The sequence below is a fragment of the Crocuta crocuta genome, unplaced genomic scaffold (genome assembly GCF_008692635.1).
Source record: "Crocuta crocuta isolate KB4526 unplaced genomic scaffold, BGI_CrCroc_1.0 scaffold351, whole genome shotgun sequence".
Classification (NCBI taxonomy): Eukaryota; Metazoa; Chordata; class Mammalia; order Carnivora; family Hyaenidae; genus Crocuta; species Crocuta crocuta.
In genome coordinates, this window is record NW_027530853.1 from 995062 (window position 1) to 1017914 (window position 22853).

A 22853-nucleotide genomic window follows, 5' to 3' on the forward strand; every position below is an offset into this window, starting at 1 on the left:
CTCCAAGCTTGGGCTGTGACTTGCTGCCTTTCCAAAGGGGTGGTACTTCATTTGTCCCTTCATCCAGTCACTGTGCCCTCAGCCTGGGCCACCGCCTCCTCTCCTCCCTTCTTCACGTGGCCCACTCGTCATGCTGTGGATTAGCTTCAGAGGCCGCCTCCTCAGAGACACTTTCCCTGACGACGCCCCTTACGTGATTCCCATTTTCTTGCCCCTCCTGGCTTCCCATCTTTTCCATCATGGCACTGCCTGACCTTTGTAAGTACTGATTCATGTGATCAGTTACTGTTCTAGACACTTGGGGGTACAGCAGTGGGGAACAAAGCACAAGAATCTCTGCCCTCAAGCTGCTTACTGCCTGGAGGGTGTGAAGGACAGAATGATTCACCCACTCCACCCCCCTGCTCCTGCGGCCTGCCAGGTTGGCTCCCCTGTTTCTTATCTACTGGAATGTCAGTCCTACAGAGGTGGGCGTTGGTTAGGAATTATTGACTCAGGAACACAGAGAACATTACCGAGTGTGCGAGTCCAGCTAACAGGTACTGTGTGGAAACTGTGCTAAGTGCCATGCTCAGCACTACAGACAGAAAGTAGCCTGACCCATGGTCCCTGGCCTTGGAGAGTCACAGTCAAACGGGTGCAGAAGTAAGTACAAGGGGGGTGATGAGGGCAGGGGAGGAGGTATGCACCTGACCATACCACCTTTGGGGAGAGCAGAGGAGGAAGCGCAGTGGGGCTGGGAGCGGCGGAGAGCCTTCGCAAGCTGGACACCTGGGGATCAGCCTGGATCCGGCCTCCCCTCCCCACCCACAGCCTCACTAACTGCCTCATGCTGGCCCCCATCCTAAACATCCCAGCACCCTCTGCTCTCCGGCCCCTCTTTCACCGTTCTAGTCCACCCTCTACCTGAATGGTGGCATTAGGCGAGAGTGGGTCCCCTGCCTCTTGTCTCTATTCTGTACTCTGCAAAGCAGGCAGAGATGGCTCAGGAAGAAAAACCCCATCATTACTATGCCCCGCACATGGATTCTTTCATGGCTGCCTAAAACCCAGATTAAGTCCCTAACTGCTTGGCGTGGCAGGACCTTGCTTCCCCCCTCCCACTCCAGACTTATCTTTGGCCATCACTGACCTTGAGATTTATATGTCCCCAAACTGAGCAGCCTGTGGGGAGGCAAAACAGTGCAATCGTGATGAGCAGGGATCTAAATCCTGGCTCTGATATAAGTAGGAGACCTTGGGCACATTTCTACTTCTCCTTGAGCCCTATTTTTGTCATCTGTAAAATGGAAATGGTAATAACGCCCACCTTACAGGGTTGTTTTGAGGATTTAATGAGCTTATGTATATAAGACAATTATCAAAATGCCTGGCACATGGCATATAACCGGTAGCCAGTAGGTGTTTCCCCATAGTCATTACCACCCTGTGGCTGGCAGAGCCCAGCCAGCTCTCACATGGCTCTCACGTGGCACCTGTGTCCTCTCTTCCTGAATGAATGCCCCCTGCTCCTCTGTTGGACGAGGAATTGCCATTAAGCATCAGCTCAAGTTCTTTCCAATCTGAGATCTTCCCTCAAATCACCCAGGCAGACTTCGGGGATCTTTCTTTCTCACTCCCAGCCCTTTGGACAGTTTTCTGCCATGGCTCCTTTGCTGTTGTTTAGGGCATGCATTTCTCTGTGTTAAATGAAAAGTTTCTGGAGGATCAAGACAGTGTTTTTGAAGAGTCTACACTACCAGCAGAGTGGGAGGCATGGATGGGGCATTCAATACACGTTTGCAGGAAGACGAGTGGTGGATAGGGAGAAGGATGGAAGGAAAGAAGCAGGAAGGAGGAATGGAGGAAGAGAGTGTAGCATCTGGAAAACTGGAAATTCACAGTGGCAGGAGGTGATGGTGAAGAGAGATGAGACCACAGACAGGGTGCGAGGGACACTGTGAAGAGCCTGGTTCAATGACTGATGAGTCATCTATGTGTTGTCCTGGAGGCTGTCAGTTCCTTAAAGCCAGGGGTCCCATCCCTTCTTCCCTCTGTATCTCCAGAACCAAGGAGAGTGTCTCATGCATACTATGTGGCCCAGACCCATTGTTCAATTAGCACAAACCCCTTTCGAGTGACCGAGCCACCTCTGGTGCTTAAGATAATCCTGGCCATGCCTGGATCTCATGGATTTCCTTAGAATCACATCCCACTCCACTTCTCTGCTTCTGATGTGAAGCGTACAAGGAGGCAAGGGACATAGTGTATCTGTTTGCATGTGCATCTGGGTTTTCGTGTATTGCCTTGCAAAGGTTGTCACAAATGGGGTGGAAGTGTGGATGGATGAAGTGGGTGACATTCTCCCTTCCCCATCTCCTTCCTCCACAACACTACCATGGGGATGTCACAGCTGAAGGAGGTTAGGGATGGGGGGGGGTTAGTGTGGACATACAGAGCATCGGGGTTGCCTCCAAGCTGTTTGCATTAGCCCCAAACTGGAGCTCGCTATTTGCAAAAAGCCCATGTATTTAGAGAGCATATCTCATGGACAAATTACTTCCTGCCAATTTTCTCTTCAGTATCATAATGCCAGTTTATTGCAGACCGCTTGCAGCCTGCCAAATGTTAATGGTACAGCATCCTCTGTTGTTTGCCAACCCCCCGCTCTCAGGGGCCAGGACAGACTTGGGTACAGCATGGATCCCACTGGGCTTTCCTGACAGCAGGCAATGCTGCCTGCATCTAGCTAAACCCTAGCTCTCCGTGCCTGAGAAAGCTTTAAGGGTCTCATGGAAACTCAGGGAGTGGCTTAGGAATATGCCTGCTGTTATTCCTGACTGAAGTTGGGAAGTTGGGGCCTCTCAGCTCATGGGGATAACATAGAAGCAGAGGTGTCCTGAATAGAGCTGACTGGAGGCTGAAAATAGCTTCGTGCTTGAAACAAGACAGGGTCCGAAAAGGAGTGGTGCCAATGATGCTGGTCTGTTGTCCTCGGCCTTCTTTCCAGCCCAGTTCTGAGGCCATCACTTTCAGGAAGTGCACCTGTGCCTACCAGCAGCCTTAAGTTCTAGGGAAGGGGAAGGAGGCGCTGGCGACAGACAGCTAGTCTTGCCGGCGTTTTCCCTACTCGCTCTCAGACTTCATGTTCTCTCTCTCTCCCAGGAACCTCAGACCAACCTGTTCTTATCCTTTACACAACTCTGTTCCAGACACCTGTCCCTCCAGGGAGCCTTCTCTGATGCCCTCAAGCAAGGTTAGCCCTCCCCCTGCCCCACCACCCTGCCTCCTTGATATTTCCTTATCTTCTCCAACTTTGTTGACTCTACTGAACATAGGCTGTGACTTAGGTGAAGGCAGAGATTGTCTTGTGGCCCCAATGTCCTGAATAGTGTCTGCAGCACATAATAGGAGCTTAAATAATGTTGAATACACAAGTGACCTCATTTCTGACATGAGTCCCCGCTCTTGGGCATCCTTTCTTCATAATCTCTACCCCCTGCTCCTTCATTATCTCTAGGGTCAAGGTCTCAGCTCCTTCCTCCCCTGTGCCAGCCAAATCCCCAGATTTAACATTAGGCTGCCAGATTCCAGGCTCTGAGTCAGGAAGCGAGGAGACTCCCAGATTGATGCTAAAACTTGTTAGCAAGTTGTATGTAATTTTATAATGTTTCTGGTAAGTGCTAATTGCCTGTTCCTTAAATATTTCTTGTTCTACTGGGAAGCAAAGCAATTGCAACTATGAATGCATTTCCTACAGCTGGCTGCCCCCACGGAGGGGGACTGAGTTTCCACGCTCCAAGTACTCAGATATTGACAGAACTTGAGCCCCTCCCCTCCCCTGACCTGTGATTGTGACAAGCAGAACTGGAAGAATTTCTAGAAAACAAATCCCCCAATTTTCCCACCCAGGGGCTCACACTTTTAATGAGGGGAGGGAGGTGATACTGCGGTGTCACTGCCTGCCCCAAGGAAGCTTCTCTTCACCTGAGCCGGGGCAGAGGGCATATTGATGACAATGGGCCAGGAGTGCCCAGGGGTGGTCTCTGCCCAAAAAAGCCTCATGCCACCTGTGGAACATCTACATCCTCCCATCACCGAGCCAAGGGGTCTGTATGGAGTTCTCCAGAAGCAGATAAAAGAAGGACTAGGATGGGGACGGAGGTCATTCTGAAGCTTTGGGCCATGGGTGCAGGTTGGGAGAGGTGCTGCAGGCCTAGGGAAGCAGGAGAGGGGGCAGGCTTTTAACTGTTTCCTAAATGCTGGCCCTGTGTTGGGAGCTTCACTACACTGAGTTCTCAGAACCCCTATGAGATCACTGTTTATCAGTCCACCTTCACAGGTGAGAAAACTCAGGCTAAAGATACAGAGGGACTGGCTAAGACCACACACAGAACCAATGGCAGAACTAGGTTACAAATTGGGTTTGTCAGACCCCAAAGCCAGGGGGACAATGGAGAATGCCTGGCTGTTGCATCTGAGCTCTGGGAGGTGATAAAGTGGGCTCCGAGGAGACAGAGAGGGTGTGGAGGAAGGGTGTTTGATTGTGCTTGTGTAGAAAGTCATTATACCTTAATCTGAGAGCTTTCCTGAACATATGCTGTGTGCCAGGCACTGGGCACTCTATGGGTTCACAGGAGCCAGAACGTGGCTTGGAATTACCAGAAATGGAGAACCTTGGGTACCATGTGAATGGTTACCCTAAGAGTGATGAGAAGTCATGATAAATATTTAAGTAGCAGAGAATTCTGCCAGATGTGGATCCTGGGAAGATCACTGTGATGTGTGTGGCTGATGGTGGGTGGGGGAGGACTGGGCCGTCATTCAAGTGAGAGGTGATGGGGGCCTCAGCCACCGGAGTGAGAAAGGGGCTGGGACACTGCAGAGGAGGACATGAGGCCCAGTAATGGCATGGATGGTGGTGCAGTTCATGAACATGGGGACACTGGAACAGAGGGTGTGGTGTGGGGGTGGAGATGGTGAGCTCAGTTTGGGTGACGATAATGGACTGAATGTGTCTCCCCCAAATTCGTATAGTGAAGTCCTAACTTCAAATGTGGCTGTATTTGGAGATGGGGCCTCTAAGGAAGTAATAAAGGCTACGTGAGGCCCTATGGGTGGGGCCCAAAGCCGATAGGACTGGGGTCCTCATAAGAAGAGACACCAGAGAGCTTGTGCCCCCTCCTCTCACTGTGAGGACACAGTGATAAGGCTGCTATCTGAAGCCAGCCCAGCCCAGAAACTGAATCAGCCAGAACCTTGATCTTGGACTTCTAGGCCTCAGAATTGTGAGAAAATAAATTTCTGTTTCAGCCCCCAGACTATGGTATTTTGTTATATCTGCCCAAGAAGACTAATGGGCATTCCTTGGGTTTGAGGTGTCTGAGGGAGAAGCATATAAAATGTGTCACAGGAAGACTGCAAATGGGGAACAGATTTGGAAGTCACCAGTGTTTAGGCTGAGATGGAAGCCATGGGAGTGGATGCAATTAACTGTGGAAGGTTCTAGATAAAAGGGGACAGAGAACTGAGGAGAGAACCCGAGAAAGGCGTGCTCTGCAGGGGCAGCGAGGGGCCAGCCAGAGAGACGGCAGAACCCAGGACCCTGCAGGAGGTAAAAGCTCCCAGGAAGGGAAGTCACACTGGGAGGCTGGAGGAGGAACAGACCCAGCTTTATGCACAGTAGAGGGGGCTCCTCACCATGAAGGCAAGAGCCTGATGGCTTCTACCCTCAAATAAAAGGACAAGAAGGGAAAGGCTGGCCCATCCCTACATTTAAGAATTCATGGGTTCTTCTTCCCTGTGGACAAAGTACAAACTCTTTATGAGGCCTCCAGGCTCTCAGTGACCTCCCGCCCCTTCTTCCTCCACTTCCTACAGCACTGTGGTCACACTGAACCATCTCATTTCTTGGCCAGTGTGGGGAGTGGGGGCGCCAGGTGCGGAGCGCAGGCGGGAGGCGGGGACCCAGCACCAGGCCTAGCAGCACAAGCCCAGGCCACCTGCAGGACAGGCAAGGAGCCATGTGCTCTGGCAGAAGAGGACACGCCCCGGAGAGGGGAACAGTGCTGATCATGGAAGGCTTGGGTGCAGGGGAACGTTAGTGGCCCCCCGGGGAAGGCATGTCTCTGCGCCACGCACCGTGCAAGGAGCTCTCTGTGATCCCATTTCACTCTTGTCATAAGGCTTGTGGTCGCCATGATCATCTCTGTTTCCTGAGTGCAAAACTGAGGCTCAGACAGATCCTATGACTTGGCCAGTCCCACAGTGGGGACAAGCCAGGATTCACCAAGTCTGGCCCACTTCCAGACCCCATTCCCTCTTCACGGAACCGGCTGCCTCTGTGAGCAGAACCCACATGGCCCCTGTGGGTTGGCGATATATGTAAATGCCCAGACTGTCTTTCTGATCTGCCAGGGGTCCAAGCTCCTGCTGACCCCTAGTCTGTGACTAGCATTACCACAGTGGATGTTTTCAGATGGCTTTGGTTTTCTGTTCTGGCCCAGGTGGCTCATTGCTGCAGGCTCAGCCCCCAGCGGCATGCTGCTCACGGGACAGGATAATCAGTCTGGGCGGGGTGGGATGGACATATGAACTCACGAACAAAGCCCTGAGCATCAGTGACGAGGAGCCTGGGCTCATGCTCTATGGCCCATCTGACTGGAGCAAAGCTTTTTGGCTTCTATAAAGATTTTATAAGGGGTTGAAATTCTGTCACTTTGGAGACAGGGGTAAAATCGTGGGCTTTGAAGCCAGAGACACGGAGTCGAATCTCGGGTCTTCTAGGTCCCAGACTTGGTGTGACCCCGGGCAGGTTACTCTGTCCTTCTGAGTTTCAGATTCTTCGTGTACAAAAGGGCAGCATCCGCTAGCTGTCACACCGATTAAGATGAAGCAAGAGTTTCTCAAACTGGTGTTGAGCCACAAATCCCCTCATAAAAGGAGGCTTAGAAGGAACAGAAGAATGGAGGAGACACAGAGGCAGTGGCAGAGGCCTCCCTGCTAGGCACCCCCTAACCCGACCCTGGTGGTCCCTGAGGGTACCCTAAGTCTTTGAATGACACTGTTTGAAAACCTTGAGAAAATCAGCATAAAGCTCCCGACACATAACGGGGGTGTTCAATGTTCTGTCCCTTTCTTTTCTGGTAAAACCACACCGAACAAGGCTAATTCCTCTCTCTCAAGTGACAGCCCTTCAACTATTTAGACGCAGCTCTCAGTTCTCCTGAGTCCACTCTTCTCCTGAATACACTTTTGGGGGTCTGTCACTGCCCTTGACTTCAGCCCTCTCCCTCCGTGTCCTCACAGTTAAGCCCAATTCTCGATGCCTCCTCAGAACAGAATAAAGCACAACGAATTCCCTGAGGTAAATTCCAGGTGCTAAGTTCTTGAACCCTAACAGAGAACGTGGTATTTATTCCCACTTCATCTGATCCTGGTAACTTGGGTAATCGCTCCGCCCCATCGACGTCTTCCTGCACATTGTTTGCTGACTGCTATACTGTTGTCCCCTTCTGGCTTATACTATTTATGTCTTATCCATGCTATTGATAAAATATGGACAGATTAAGGGCATGTGGGTGGCACAGGATCATTTCTCCCCACTTCTGGAAACATCCACCGCTGAACATGCAGAGAATTTCAGAAATGGGGGAAACTTTTGAAACTCTGAGTCCAAATCCATTCCCATTTTCCAAGGGGTTGAGTGTCAGAGCTTGGCCCTGAGTTGGGGTCTCCTGACTTCCCTCCGCTGCCCCCCAGCTGCATGTATGTAACTCTGTGTACCCAAAGGCCTGTTAGTTTAACTACCTGTCACTCATAATCGCTGTGCAATTCTTATTTTCACATCCTTTATCAAACTTGCTGTTCACAGAAGCCCTGTGACCTAGGGTATATTATTATATCCGTGTCACAGAGGAAGAAACAGAGTGCCAGACAGGCTCCCTGACCTGGCATGGAGCTAGAAAGTGAGAGAACCAGGACGTGGACCGCACACCTGTCACCCCGTAGGTGTTCTCTGTCTGCTGTTCTGTGTCACCTCAACACATGCTTCCCATTCTTAGAACAGTACCTCCACTGTCCTGGCCTCCAAAACAGGGAGAGAATATATTTCTGTTCTTTAAAGTCCCCCAGTTTGTGGGCCTTTATCAGAGCGTCTGTGGGAAACTAACGCACCTCCTGTGTACCCAGTCTGGAGACAGAGCACAGGTCCTGGTACAGGAAGAAGTCCTGGTCCCTGGGGGCGGGGGACACATGGAGCAGAAGAGTCTTGAGGAGTTGTTCCCCATAACTCATCTCATGTAGAATTACCAGGTCTCCGGATAGGGGTGGGGAAATACCTTCTCTCCCTCATCCCCTGCCCCATCTCTGGCAGCCACTGAGACTCAAGGCTCACTTTCTTGATAGAGCCTTTCCTGATACCGCACAAAGGATGAATGCCTCTTTCTCTGTGCTCCCACTGGCTGTTTGCCACAGGTATCTCGCTTTAGTAATAGCTTGTGTGTCTTCTCCTCTGTCTCACTAGCAGAGTGTGGACCCCTTGCAGGGGCTTGGACCTGAGGTATCGGCTCCCCTAGTGCTGGGCTAGGCTCTGCCACCTAAGAAATGTGCCTGACCAAATGCCCAGGGAGTTGGCTTTTGCTCCCCTTTCCATGGGGATCGGCATTAGCAGTTATCACCAATTGCACAGAAGGCTTATGGTGGTGGTCTCTCCTGGGCCCAGGGTTTGCTATTCCCTTAATGCTTATTCCCAGTAGATTCAGGCCATCCTCATTTGTATCTTCCTCAGGCCACCAATGGTGTGTGTGTGTGTGTGTGTGTGTGTGTGTGTGTGTGTGTCCCCAGCCCTGTGCGCAGTTACTCATCACTGTGACCCATATATGGGAGCTTGGGAAGCTACTGCCTCCAGTTTAAGATAAAAAAATAATCGAGGTTCCAAAAATTTAGGGGCTCTTTTAAAGGTCTACGCAAGCCAGGTATGAATTGCTGATGGAGCTAATGTATGCACCTGGTGCTGTGTGGTCTACGCTTCAAGTGCTTTATCCCAGATAATCCTCAAAACAATCCAAGGGACCCACTGCACGAAGGAGGCTGAGGCTCAGAGAAGTTGGATACTGTGCCTAAGGAGACAGGAAGCTAGTGCAGGACAGAACCAGGATTCGAACCCAGGGCTTGCTGACTCCACATCTAGACCCCAAGTCTGACTCCATGGTGAGTATATTGGCTCCCCAAGGACAATTACCTTCGTATGAAGCCTTGAATCCCAGGGAGCTGCCACTGCCGTCAGTCTGGAAGAGGAGCCACATCTGATGGTTGGTGCTGACAATGAGATCCGGGACCGACGTACCTGTCAGGCTGTCAGGAGAGAGAGACTTAGAGGAGTGCACCCCACCATGGCACCCCACTGAAGGACAAGACACCCTGGCCACTCAGGCAAACCCTGGGCCTCACAGTGTTTGACTCTGGAGCCGAGAGCTCCAGGGGCAGCAAGACTCACCACCTCTCCCCTTCAGCCACAGGTGGGACTTGGATTTAGCCCCTGGGCTCGTGAAGGGGATCCGTGTCCTTGCTTTCTCAGGGGACAGGGAGAGCTACAGTCAGATCTAATGAAGGAGTGTCTACACTCCTGCCACCTTCCAGCTCTCATGTGAACTGCACTGCGGAAAAGACACAGACAGAGACCCATTCCTGCAGGTGGAGCCCAGGCATTCCTTTGAATGACACATCTCTTTCCATTCCATATATGAAGCAAGTCTTAAAGTGCAGCTGTCACTCTGGGGCCACATTTTCTCTGAATAACAGAGTTTAAACTTGGGGAGGATTCTGATTCAAGTCACATTTACCAAACACCTAAACAAACCAGACAATTTTCCATCTATTATCTTTTTAATGACCCCAGTGGGCCAGGGAGGTAGGGATTGTGTAATCCCCACTGTACAGATGAGGAGAGCAGGGTGCAGAATGGGCAGTGGCTTTCCCAAGGTCAACCTGTTGGAGAGTGGAAGGGCCAGAGTCCCCTGCATAGGCTGGGATTTCCATAAGGAACCTGGCTTCCTCTTGCTGCTGAGACCAGACACATCACCAGCACAGATCGGGGGTTGGTTGAAGATGGTGTGATCGGATCAATGGGTCTTAATCTCTGCTCCATTATGGAGTCTCGAAATTTGGAGGACCACTGAGTTGGCTGCATAGATGACATGAGTGCTATGGGGGTGGAGCTACACCTGGGGGACACCAGTCTGGCCTGTGTGACATCGCTGCACTAGGGTGCTGGCATTCTGTAGTAAGGACTGAGGCCAAGCCAGAGCTGATTCCTGACTCTAGGGCAGCAGAGTCTGTTTGACCCAACTATGACAACAAAGAGGAGTCCAAGTGTTTTGTGAGTGTTTCTCTGAAGTTTGAGATTGACATTGGCCTAAAGAGATAGGATGTGGGAGAGAGGCACTGAGCTGTTACAGAACTTGTTGGGAGCTCACCCAAACAAGACAGATCCAGAGACCTGGCTGTAAGCCCTGGATCTGCCATTCATTTGCTGTGGGGACCTGGGCAAGTGGTTGAGCCACCCTGGGCTTTTTAATTTCATGTTAAATGAGGGGCTTGGGTTGTATGATCTCTAACATACAACAAACAGCTCTGCTGTTTGGAAGGTTCTCTCTATGACAAAGTGCCCTGAGATTTTGTCCTGGGAAGAGACAGAACTGGGATTCTGGCCTTCTGGGCACACTGAGGTGATGTACCATATAGGGCAGATCCACCAACAGAAGTAAGGGGGTATGGTGGCTCATTTTATGTGTCAATTTTACTGGGCCACGGAGCACCCAGATATCTGGCCAAACACTGCTCTGTTTCTGTGAAGGTGTCTTTGGATGACATTAACATTTAAATTGGTAGGTTGACTAAAGCAGAAGCAGATTGCCCCTCCCAATATGGGTGGGTCTCTTCCAATCAGTTGAAGTCTTTCAATGAACAAAAAGAACTCTTCCTGCCTGCCAGACATCCAGCTGGGACAATGCTTATTTTTTTCCCCCCTGCCTTGGATTTGAATGGAAACATCAGCTCTTCCTGGGTCTGGAGCCTGCTGGCCTTTGCACTAAAACTACATCATCAGCTCTCCTGGGTCTCCAGCTTGCCAACTCACCCTGCAGATCTAGGGGCTTGTCAGTCTCCAATATCGTGTGAACTGATTCCTTAAAATAAATCCTTGCTCTCGTGTACAACCTATTGGCTCTGTTTCTCTGGAGAACCCTGATGAATACAGTGGAGTAGGCAGGGGGGAAGGGATGTCCTTCAGGCTCACATTCCATTTCTCTCTTTTAAGAGATTCCAAGCCCCAGCCACATCACCTGATTCAGAGGGTAATGTCATGAGTCATTTAACTGTCCTGACAGGATCTTCTCTGGCAGGTGTGGGGAAGGTGTGGGAAGTGCCCAGAACAGAATAGCTCTTGGACAGGGAAGCTATTCCTGAATAGCCATTTCTCCTTCAGCATTAAAATCAGAGGGTGTGAGCCTGGGGCTAGCCTGGTCGGGAAGAGGTATGGCATGGGATGCTGTCCTTGACTAAAATCAAAAGGCATGAACTCAAGGGCTAGTTCTGCCTCTAACGAGCTTTGCAACCTTTGGGCCTCAGTTTCCCCACCTGTTATATGGGGATAATAACTAATTAAATGAGGTATCTGATGTGAAGTTTCCCTTCCCCGTGCCTGGGCACACAGTGGATATTCGGTGTACATGAAACCCTCTTCCCTCCCCTCCCCCCACCCCCCCATCTGGGCAGGGGAGATGAGCAAGTTCAGTCTGTCTGTGCTGGGCTGCATGCACTGAACCGGAGTGGTTTCCTGCTTTTATGTCATGTTAGCGGTGGTGGGCAAAGGAGGAGCTAATGCCCCCACCAGACTCAAGACCCAACACAATGGAATCCCAGGACAGCCCAATGTTATCCTCTCCCTTGGCTAGACCACATGATACTAGTCTTTCTTGGCTCAGGAAATGTGGCCATTATGTGTATGTGGTCCCAGATCGCTGACACCATCCATTTCCCAGATAGTTCTGAGCCTGTGGGGAGGTTAGCAAAACACTTCCACTGTCTCTGTCTCAAGTCAGATGGCCATGGATGGACATGGCCTTGAGGAGAAACTGGTGGGAGGCAGAAGCAGACCATCATGTGAAATGCCCCAGGCATACACATGAAACCTTGATTCCCCCTGCTCCCTGAGAAACTTCCTGGGAGAATTTGGCCAGTGCTCTGGAACAGAGAGGCTCAGACCAGCAGCACAGCAGACCCTGGTCCTTGACACGGTGTGGCCAGGCATGTGGGGAACAGGCAGGGCACGGTGCACCGCCCCACCATCCCTGGGCCAGGGTCATGTGCTCCCACCCTCCTACCACAGCCCCGCTTCACTCACACGTAGAGGACAGTTTTCTGGTCCCCGTCCTGCCCGCCGTCTCCGACCGTCAGGGTGTCATAGCCCCTTTCCAAGTCGAAGTCCTCAAAGGCCAGCTTGATCACCTGGGGAGGGAGCACGGGGTTAGGGGGCAGGCAGGGGCTGCCGAGAGACACTTGTACAGCTGTGAGGACAGTGAGAAGTTCTCTTCTTCGGTCCCGATTCCCAGAGTTCTTGCAATACCACCCCGCACAACCCCTGATCCAAACTGAGCATTTCCATGCCACCTTTTGGAACATAAACTATTTCTCTCCAGGCCATAGTCTCTGGAGTCCCCTGATGTTTTCCAAGAATGTTCACAGCACATCTGGCCAATTCTGGGGACTGTCATGGCAACATCAGGCACATCTGGCTGCCTGTGAGAAGATTAGATTCTTTCTTCATGCTTTAATGCACAGAAATCCCCTGGACTTGGTGGCAATTTCTCAGGCCACATGTGGCATCTCTACTACCTAACCCCCAGGGACCTGGGGAGCAGAATTTTCTCCTAGCCTCTCCTCTGTCTGCTTTTCTCTACCCTCTTTTACTTGTTAGATAAATTAATGTTCCAGGAAGGAGATTTCAACAAGGTTCTTCTCTGTTTCAGTCCTGCTTTCCACAATTTTTGCTAAGCACACAGCAGATGCCAGGTCTAGGAGGTGGGGTTTCAACAGTGAGCATGGTCCCTGCCTTTGGTGAGCGGGGGAGACACAAAGTACACGGAGAGCCACCATGCCAAGTGATCAGTGTCCCCAGTGAGGGCTGTAGATGCACAGAGGGGCCTGTGGCTTATGGAGCCTGTGGGGGGAGGAGGAAGATGGTATGTGTTGGTGCTGAGGATTCTGAAGGCTATGGAAGACGGTCAGGCCACAGGGGGCTGCTGGGAGTGGGAGGGTTCATTCCGAGGAGCCAGAGGCACAGGGCCTGAGCTGTGGCAGAGATGGGACATTCCAGAACAAGTGTTCACTACTGACGGAAGCTTCCACACACTGAGCACACCTGCTAGCTGTTTCACTCTGGGGGATGATGTGGTTGCAGCTTCAGTGCAAGGAGGTAACTCAGGAAGGTCCAGAACTTGAGAAATTTTCCTGAAGCAGAGTCCAAAGGGTCTTATAATTTCCCTTGTCCCAAAGAGTTGGAGTTTATCTTGAGAGAGTGGTGGTAGAAAAGTTTTAAACAATGGGTGTCAGGGGCACATGGGTGTTTGAGAAAAACATCAGTCTGGCTGCTCACGTGGAAACAGATGTGGCAGGAGTGAGGCCAGAGGTGGTGAGGACTGTTCCAGGCATTTGTACTCAACTGGGGGAGTGATGGAAGGGGGTGGGGGTGCTGGAAAAGAGAGACAGGTCCTAGCAATATTTAGGGCTTTGTGACTGGATGTGGGGACCAAGGGAGAGGGTGGGATTCAGGATGACTTGTGGGTCTCCAAACACATGGATGGTGGTGCCATTCATGAAGACAGGACACAGAGAGGCACCACTCCTAATGGCTAATCTGGGCCTCTTTTTATCTGTTTCATTTTTTGCAAGGTTTTATTTAAATTGCAGTTAGTTAGCCTACAGTGTAATATTACCTGCAGGTGTACAATATAGTGATTCAACACTTCCACACAACACCTGGTGCTCATCACGACAAGTGCGCTCCTTAATCTCCATCACCTATTTCCCCCCATCCTCCCCTCCTCTCTGGTAACCATCAGTTTGTTCTCTGTACTTGAGTCTGTTTCTTGGATTGTCTCTCTCTTTTTTCCCTGCTATGATTGTTTTGTTTCTTAAATTCCACGTATGGGTGAAGTCATATAGTATTTGTCTTTCTCTGACAGACTTATTTCGCTTAGCATTATACTCTCTCGCTCCATCCATGTTGTTGCAAATGGCAAGATTTCATTCTTTTTTATGGCTGAGTGATATTCCACTGTGTGTGTGTGTGTGTATGTGTGTGTGAGCGTGCACGCGCGCGCGCACCCTACATCTTCTTTAGCCATTCATCTGTGGTTCCAACCTGATGAAGATCTTCCATCTCCCAGTAGGGAGGCTGGAGGTGTTCCTTCGTGTTCTATTCTGTGACCCAAGGAGTAGAGAATTCTCATGGATGGTTTTTCCTTGTTATGCAGGTCTCCTCTGTGCAAACCCACAGACTGCTAGGGTGCTGGCACGGCCTCACCCCAGGGTGCCTTCAGGGACCTCAGAGGCCAGCAGCTGACTCATCAGCCTGGCTACCATTTCTGAGGGCCCCTCTGCACGGGGCATGGCATTCACAGAGGGGAACATCTCTGTCATAAGAAGACCCTAGAATACAGAACAAGATGGTGGAGGAGATGAGTGCCACTGGCTGGAAGAAAGGCTTTCCAAAAGAAATGAAGCCCGGGCTGAGTTTGGGAGATGAACCCGAGTTTGCCAAATGAATGAGGAAGGGAAAACCATGCAGGCAGAGGCAGTAGCAGGTGAATGGGCAAAGGTCCAGAGACTCCTAACCGACCTGCAGTGGCTTAACGCAGAAGGAAGTGAAGGCTGGTGATGGGAGGAAGTGGAAGGACCAGGGTAGGAAAGGCTGTCTGTCGTGCTAAGGCTTTGGGCTTTGTCCTAAAGACAAGGGGAAATGATGGATGATTTGTGAGCAAAGGTGTGATGTGTTTTTTGTTTTAGCAGCAACAGCACTGAGGGCTTGTGGGAAACCAGGAGAGTGATGTCTGGGCTGCAGCAGTGTGTGGGTGAGGGGGGTATGTGTGTCTGCAGCAGGCAGTGGCTGGGATGCATTAGGAAAGAGGGGATGACAGGTAACTGTCAACAGTGAGTGGGGATGCCTTAGACCCTCTGGTTTTCCCACTGCCAGGCAAGATCACCCCCCACACTCCCTGATAGCCAAAGGCATCCATTGTAGGACTATCAGCTTGGGCTGGAACCTCCTTCCCTTCTCAACCTCCCTGGTCCTGTCCCACAAGACTAATGTCACCATTTCCCAGCCAGACACACATGGAGGAGCCCTGGGCATCTGCTCCCTGCTGCCCTCCCCACCGTACAGTCTGTGTGGCTCCCTGAGCTCCCAGGCTTCCCCCCAGCTGGCCCATTTGTGACTCTGGTTTGCACAGACCCCTCCCCTTCCCCATGGGCTCCCCTAGCAATGTCTCATCCCTGAGGCCCGTCTTCTCCAAGTGCTCCAATACCCTTCCTCACCTATGTGTCAGCACTTACCCGCTATACTGGCACTGATCTGTTTGCCTGCTCCTCTACTACATGTGCCAGGCACATTCCAGGGGCTCAGATAGTGCTAAATCAGAGAACATTTTCCAAACCTCTCCCGGTTGTCCAGCACAGACAGATTGTGAGGCTCCCGGTCCCCCATAGGAGCTACCATGTAGAATAAAAGCTGGCAAACTGTTTCTGCAAAGGGCCAGAGAGTAAGTATTATCCCCTGTGCAGACCATATGATGTCTGTTGCTACTACCCACCTTTGCTGTTGTAGCATGAACGCAGCCACAGACAGTGTATACGTGACTGGGCATGGCCGCGCTCTAGTAAAACCTGATTTACCAAAATAAGCAAGGCTAGTTGGCAACCCCTGGTCTAGGAGATTCTTTGAGACACCTAATCACAGTTTTTGATCATCTTTTCTTAGGAGAGTTCTTCACGGCAAGCCCTGACCCTACAGCATGCTCGACTCTGTTTTGAGCACTTGAGATGCATCAATTCAGGTCTACTCACAACAGTAGTTACTATAAGCCCAGGCACAGAGATGTTAGGCAACTTGCCTAAGATCACATGGCCACGTGGTAGAAATGGGACTTATCAGACTGCAGGAGGCCAGCACTCTCTACCACTCACTGTCTCACAGCAGCCCCAGTGAGGCCTCAGGTCCATTGGGTAGGGACCATGACTTACCCTTTCAAACCCTCCCTAAGCTCTTTTGCTGAATCCCAGCAGCGTGGCAGACGCTTGCTGCACACAAAATCCTGTCAAGGCTGGCAGTGCCTTCTGCAGGAGGAGGGGCCTGGCCTCTGCAGGGAATAATGGCCTTGGATGCACATTCTTGCCACCATCACCCCCTTCCAGCCAGCCCTGGGGCAGAGGATGCTGGCTCACCCAGCCACCTCCCAAAAAGGCAGTGTATGATTATTATGTCTATAATGGGAAAAGATTGCTTTGAAGGTCGGAACCTAGAGCCATAAAATGATTCACATCACTGGTTAGAGCAGCCATGGATGTGGACTGCATTTTAGAGCATCTGACCCTAACGCGGAAGCTAATTACACCAAGTAGACTGTACAACAGACATAACGTTGCAGTTTTGGGACAGGCCCCCGGTGCACAATGTACTGATGCTTTCATTTTTTTCCCTCCTCTCTTTGGCCTTTGTTTAAAGACATGATCCTATAATGACTCATTAACTAACATGCACATCAATCACACTCTCAAAGTGTCTTTTCGAGACAGGAGAGTGGCAGCACATGAAATAGGCATGATCAAAGAGCCATATTTGTATACAGCTCAGACACCCAATTTATACCCAGTAGATAAATAAGTAGATGTACCCGTCATCTAGGACAGTTACTGAGTGCCTGCCATGTGCCACGCACCGAGCTAGCTGCTTCCCCAGAGTTCCCTCGCTTGCCTGGCAGTCTAGCAGCAGAATCCCAGTGCTGCCAGCATGGTGTGGATGGTGACTGCTGGGGATGGCAAGGAAGGGGGAAATGACAGGGGGGTACCCGAGGAGGGGGGTGTGCTGGGCCTCACAGGGTGGAGAAAGGTGTGATCTCTGTTCAGTAAATCCTGTGAGCGGCATAGGAACAAAGAGCAGGGAAGACAGTCAAGGCAGAGCAGCGGTGACGGGTGAGAGCAGCCTGGTGGTGTCTGCAGTTGGCTTTTGCCTGGCAGGCCAGAGCGGGTGGTCTGGACTTGATGGTGAAGATGAGGGGAAGCTATAACTCAGCATGAAGGGAGGGCTGGAGGCAGGGAGACCTGCCAGGAGGCTGGTACAGCGCCCAGGGGTGGCAAGAAGGAGAAGAAGCCTGGAGACTATAACCTCAGCACACAGCTGCCTTCCTGGGAACAGTGGGGGATGGGAGTGAGACCCAGGCCATGCCCACCCTGGTCCTGGAGGACCATCCTTGCTTCCTTTTTTTAAAAAAAACATTTCTCTTATTTTTTACTTTATTTCTTTTTTGAGGTGGAGAGAGAGAGAAAGAGAGAGAGATTGGGCACAGGGAGAGAGAGAGGAGGAGGACAGAGAGAAGCAGGGGTTACCTGAAGCGGGGCTCAAACTCACCTGATGCGGTGACTCGAACTCACAAACCCTGGTCACCTGATGTGGGACTCGAACTCACAAACCCTGAGATCATGACCTGAGCCGAAGTCAGATGCATAACCTACTGAGCCACCCAGGCGCCCCAGTCCTTGCTTCCTGAACACTGCCCAGGGCCTCCCAAAGGACAGGGATCCCAGGCCCGCCAGCCTATGCCCAATGCCTCCATAAGGCTGCAGAGGATCTAGCTGCTCACAGGCATTGTGTTTTGGAAGCTGGAATCCAAGAGACTCAGCCTGAGACAGTTTTGTCCAATGAGTGAATTTTTGTAACAGCCTCCCTGTGGGCTCCCTTCACTCTGTACCCAAAGCTCTGTGCCCTAGGATCCCTTAGAGTAGGGGCTGGATGACTATGGTCCTTGGGCCAAATCAGCCTGTGGACTGTTTTTGTATGGCCCCTTGAGTTAAGAAGTGTTCTTACATTTTACAAGATTTAAAAAACAAATAAACCATTACAAAGAAGAATGTGTAACAAACTTCACATGGTCCTTAAAGCCTAAAATATTTGTCATCTGCCTCTTTACAGAAAACATGTGCTGATCTCTGGCCTAGAGCAAGAGTTTTCAAACCGACTTCCTAGGCACTGTAGGGTTCTGTGAAGGTGCTTCAGTGCCCACCAATACAGGTGGAGAGGGAGCCAGAGTGGGCAGAGCCCTCCTCCAGCCAAAGCAGTTCCTTTTGATCTAGTTCATGTTTGGGGATTCTGTGACAGCCATGGACTGTGGTTTACTCCATGTCTGCCCCTCCGTTTACTCATACCTAACAGAACTCTGACTTCGGAGTGCGGCTACATACTTAGCTAACATCAGAGCTAAGGATGGATGGCTAAGCAGCAGAATTCTGGGCAATGAGACATGAGCTGAGGAGCCCTCAGAGCACTTCCCCACTTTCTGCCTTGCTTTCCTGGAATACAGATGTGAGGACCCAGGTGGAACAGCCTTCTTGTGATCACGAGGACAAGAGCTGCACACGGAGAATGGCAGAGGGAAAAACAGAAGGTGTTTGAGACCCTGAATGAATTATAAAACCAGCCCTGGACTCTTCACCTCGGGGCCTTTGGTCTCTAAGGAATAAAGTGTGTTTTGCTGAAGCTTCTGTGCAGGCATTTTCTGCAGTGCCGAACCAATCACAATCCACTGGCTACAGGTTCTGAAGAAAGGCTTTTGTCACCACAGAAAAGTTTGCCAACTCTCGATCCCCAGAGTAAGGCTCAGCATCTTGGCAAGGAAAGCCTAGGCTCAAATGGCCTCACCTGCCCCTTCCCAGCTCATCAGAGCTTCCTTCCACCATGATCTGCTCTAGTCTTACTTCCCTATTCTGCCTCAGAGCACTTCTCTGAGCCCCTGAGGGCTGACCTTGGCCCACCCAGCCTTGGTTTACTAGTGCTGCTGTCAGTTTGACCATTAGCTCCATGAAAGGGAGGGAACTCCCTTTTCCTGGGCACAGCTTGTGTGGTGATTCCTGGTGGGGTCTTGCTGAGGGCCCAGGGCAGGGCTGGACAGGTAGCTCTTGAGGTTGGGGAGGAAGGGAGGCCAGTGGGAAGGCTGACCTTAACCCTGGGAGTTGAAGCAGAGTGGCCTCCAGTACCCTTGAGGAGGCTTTGGAGGAGGCTGGGAAAGAAAGCCCAGGGGCAGAGACCGAGAACTTTCAGAGGTTCCAGAACTTTGGTCACTACCTCAGGTTGAATTTTGGAGGCTCTGAGAGTAGTGACAAAGCCTTTCAACCATTCATTGGCTCATCCACACACTGACTGATGAATTCATTTATTCACTTATTCATTCAACCATTAAAATGCACTTGCCAAGTGCTGGCCTTTGGAGAGGCAGCCACAGGCAAGCTAAATGTGGCCTCTGTCCCGAGAGACCTCACAGCCCAGGAGAGGAGACACAGGAGCACATGGACGGGTGCTGGCATCAGGGATGCATGGGGATGGGGCACATATGAGGGCCACAGAGAATCCTGGCCAGCGGAGGGGCAGGGCTTGCCTTGAAGAACAGAGGAGAGGGTGTGGGGACACCGAGGCCACAGCCCATTAAAGCGTCCCTCTCCAGACATCAGGCCATGAGGAATGGGCTTGGGGGCACTTGGGGGAAACCCCTCTGGTAGCGAGCCAGCCTCTCACACAGGGCCCAGCACGGACAGGGCATGAGTACATGTTTGCTGAATGAATAAGTGAGTGAACAAATGGGCCAATGAATGTGCTCCTGACATTTGCACTAGCAAGTGATCATTTGCCTGGGGTGTGATTTCTCAATTCTGCGCGTCTACAAAGGGAGAGGGACACCGGTAATCCCTAAGGAGAGAACAATCAAAAGACAGTTATCTTTGGCTTTGAACTTCATAACATGAGCTTTTCTTTCCCTCTCCCTTCTGTGGCCCACCGCCCTCCCTCTCCCACCTCTCTCTGTCTCCCCTGCCTTGCTTTTACTTCCTCTCTAGCGAAGGTGGCTTGACTCTCTGGCTCGAATCCAGTGAGGTTCACATGCAAATCGGATCCTATGTCTGAGGAGCTACAGAAGAAAGGAGTATGTGTGCAGGCAGGGGGCACCGACGCGGGTCTGGGCTTCAGTTCTGACTGCAAGAATGTCATCGGCGTGTCTTCTGGGAGACCCAACTGAGAGGTCCTCACAGGAGGAGGTCCTCACAGGAGGAGGCCCCCAGGCTCCATGTGGGCAAGGCTGGACCTGAGGAGCTACCTGACACAGAGACCAGTCTCCTCCCTCAGTTCTTTGCACATTCCAACACCTGCTGAGCTCCTTCTTTGTGCCAAGGACCCATGCTAACTGAAGAAGGAACCAACAAAATGCCATCCTTGCTCTCAGGGCACCCATGGGCTATGGGAGAAGGAGATTCTAAACACAGCGCAACATGATATGCACACAGACAACAAACAGGTGCTGATGAAATGTTACAGGAACCGAGGGAGAACCAAGACCTGGTTGAGCTAGGAGGGCTTTTCAGAAGAAGGGGTATTTGGGCTGGGTCTCAAAGGGGGACAGGAATTTGGAGGGGAAAGGAAGGCACACTCAGGTAGGATGTGTCTGGACAGAGGTCTTAAAGGGCTAGGTGTGTCTATGAATCAGGAGTTCAGTGTGGTGAAGCCAGAGTTGCCTGAGTGGGAGGACAGAGGGACAGGTGGGCCCTGTGCACTTTGCTGCGAGGCAAGGGGCTGTTTATCCACAAGCTTGGATGGTCAGAGCCACCTGGGGCCCCCTATAAAGGTACAGGTTCCAGGCATCCAACCCAGATCCACTGAATCATATCTTCAAACAGCTCTGGAATTTGTGTTTCAAAGCCTCTCCAGGTATTTTTGATGGTTAACCAAATTTTGGAAATATTATTGTGGGTAGAATGACTATAAGGACCAAGGTAGCCCACATGGCCAAGGTGGGGCTGACATTTCTCAAGAATAACTCAATCAAAGGGAGAATGTGGAGCCATCCGGAGTAGGCCAGGTCACTTGCTCTGAGCCTTGTCTCTTCTCCTTGAATATGCTAGGCTTCCAGGAGGATGGAAGGGGTATTTGTAACTGTTTTATTAGTTTACCGAGTACAGACCTACCATTCACCTGCCTCCCAATATGACTAAGTTCCTGTCCCCACAGTGCAGAGCTGCACAGCCCACAGGTGCTCAGTCAGTGCTGGTGTCTTGACATAGGTTCTTGGCCATTTCCACACCAGAGCATTTCGTTTCTCTCTGGACCTTCTTATGGCTCCTGGGGGGAAGGGTCCTAGTTACTGGAACATTCCCAGCTCCCTCTCAAACTCAGCCAGCAGAGGGCCTAAGGGAGGTGGAATTCCAGGAAGAGTCCTCACATCCACAGATATCTGGTGCCTAGGATGAAAAATCATCTCATGACCATAAGGAGAGGCAGGGACATGTGACCTGCTCTGCACACTTGCAGGCAAAACCTCAGCTTCTCCTCCTAACACCATCCTTCTTCACCTATTCTTTGCAATGGAACCTCTCACTTATGTACCTCTCACTTACTTCAGATCCTTCTACATCTTCACTCTTCCTCTTTGCCTGCTCTGCCCTCAGCCTACAAACATACTCCAGTTTCCAACATCCTAAACAAACCAAGAGTCTGAGCAGCCCCAGACTTCCTGTCCACCCTACCTCCCTCTCATGCCCTTTCTCCTTCCTTTATGTCACCTTGAAGCTTACCAAAAGGGCTGTCGAAGCTCCTTGTCCCTAGAGCCTCCCCTCCCATCCATTCACTCCCTGCCCCATAGCTTTTCTGCCCCCAAAGCTTCACTGAAAGGTCCTCTTCCAAGGCCAAAGGCAACAGTCTCTTTTCAGTCCTTTTCCTAACAAGAATTGTTCATCACCACCACTGTCAGACATATTCTGGTTGGAAACTCTTCCTCCCTCTGTGGTGTGATTCTCCTACCTTACACTGCTCTTCCTCTGTGTCTTGCACTGTATTTTTTTTCATCTATAAGGATGGTGTTCCCATATCCATTCAGAATCTTCCTATTCTCTTCACTCTCTCCAGAAACTGTTGTCTATTCCTTAGGCTTCTATTCTTACCCATGTGCTGATGAAGTAACACCCACATCTCTCTCTTGAACCCAGACTGACCTGGTTTCCAACCGGGTATATCCAAATGTCACTGGGTGAAACAAAGGCACTTCAAATGCACCACGTTTTCCTCCTGACCACTGCAAAACACATTCTTCCTCTTTCATTTCCTTTTAAAGCCTCCCATTTGGCAAAGTCAGACAGTTTCAAGTCATTATTCATCTGTTCATTGAATCAATGTTTGCTGGGTGCCCATTATGTGCCAGGTACTCTGCTAGTCACTCTGGATACAATGTTGAGTAAGACCCTCTTTCTTCCCCCATCCTCACATCCAGCCAGCCACCAAGTCCTATTCCATTCCCTACATTTCTCTTAAATCTGTCTCCCCATCCATGTTTCCAAAGTCTTTGGTTGATGCCCCCATTTTTCTTACTTGAGTAACTGCTTCTGCCTCCTAACTGGCCTCATTCCCTCCAGTATCCCTCTCAAATCCTCTCCACTATTGCCAGAATGATCTTGCAAAAACTCAGACCTCCCTCCTATTGCTCTGGTTCAGAAGAAAGGATGTGACTCTCATCCTTCCCAAGGCTGATCCCAGGGCTGTCAGTCTTTTTTTTTTTTTTTTTTTTTTT

The 22853-nt window shown here is 50.9% G+C and overlaps 1 protein-coding gene across 1 annotated transcript in view; it reads right to left on the reverse strand.

The window, feature by feature from the left end:
• CSMD2 (CUB and Sushi multiple domains 2) overlaps positions 1 to 22853 on the reverse strand; it is a 543202-nt gene that overhangs the window by 262416 nt on the left and 257933 nt on the right. Inside the window, 2 exon segments of the mRNA XM_077769466.1 lie at positions 9221 to 9333; positions 12383 to 12486. Coding sequence (XP_077625592.1) covers positions 9221 to 9333; positions 12383 to 12486 — 217 coding nt within the window.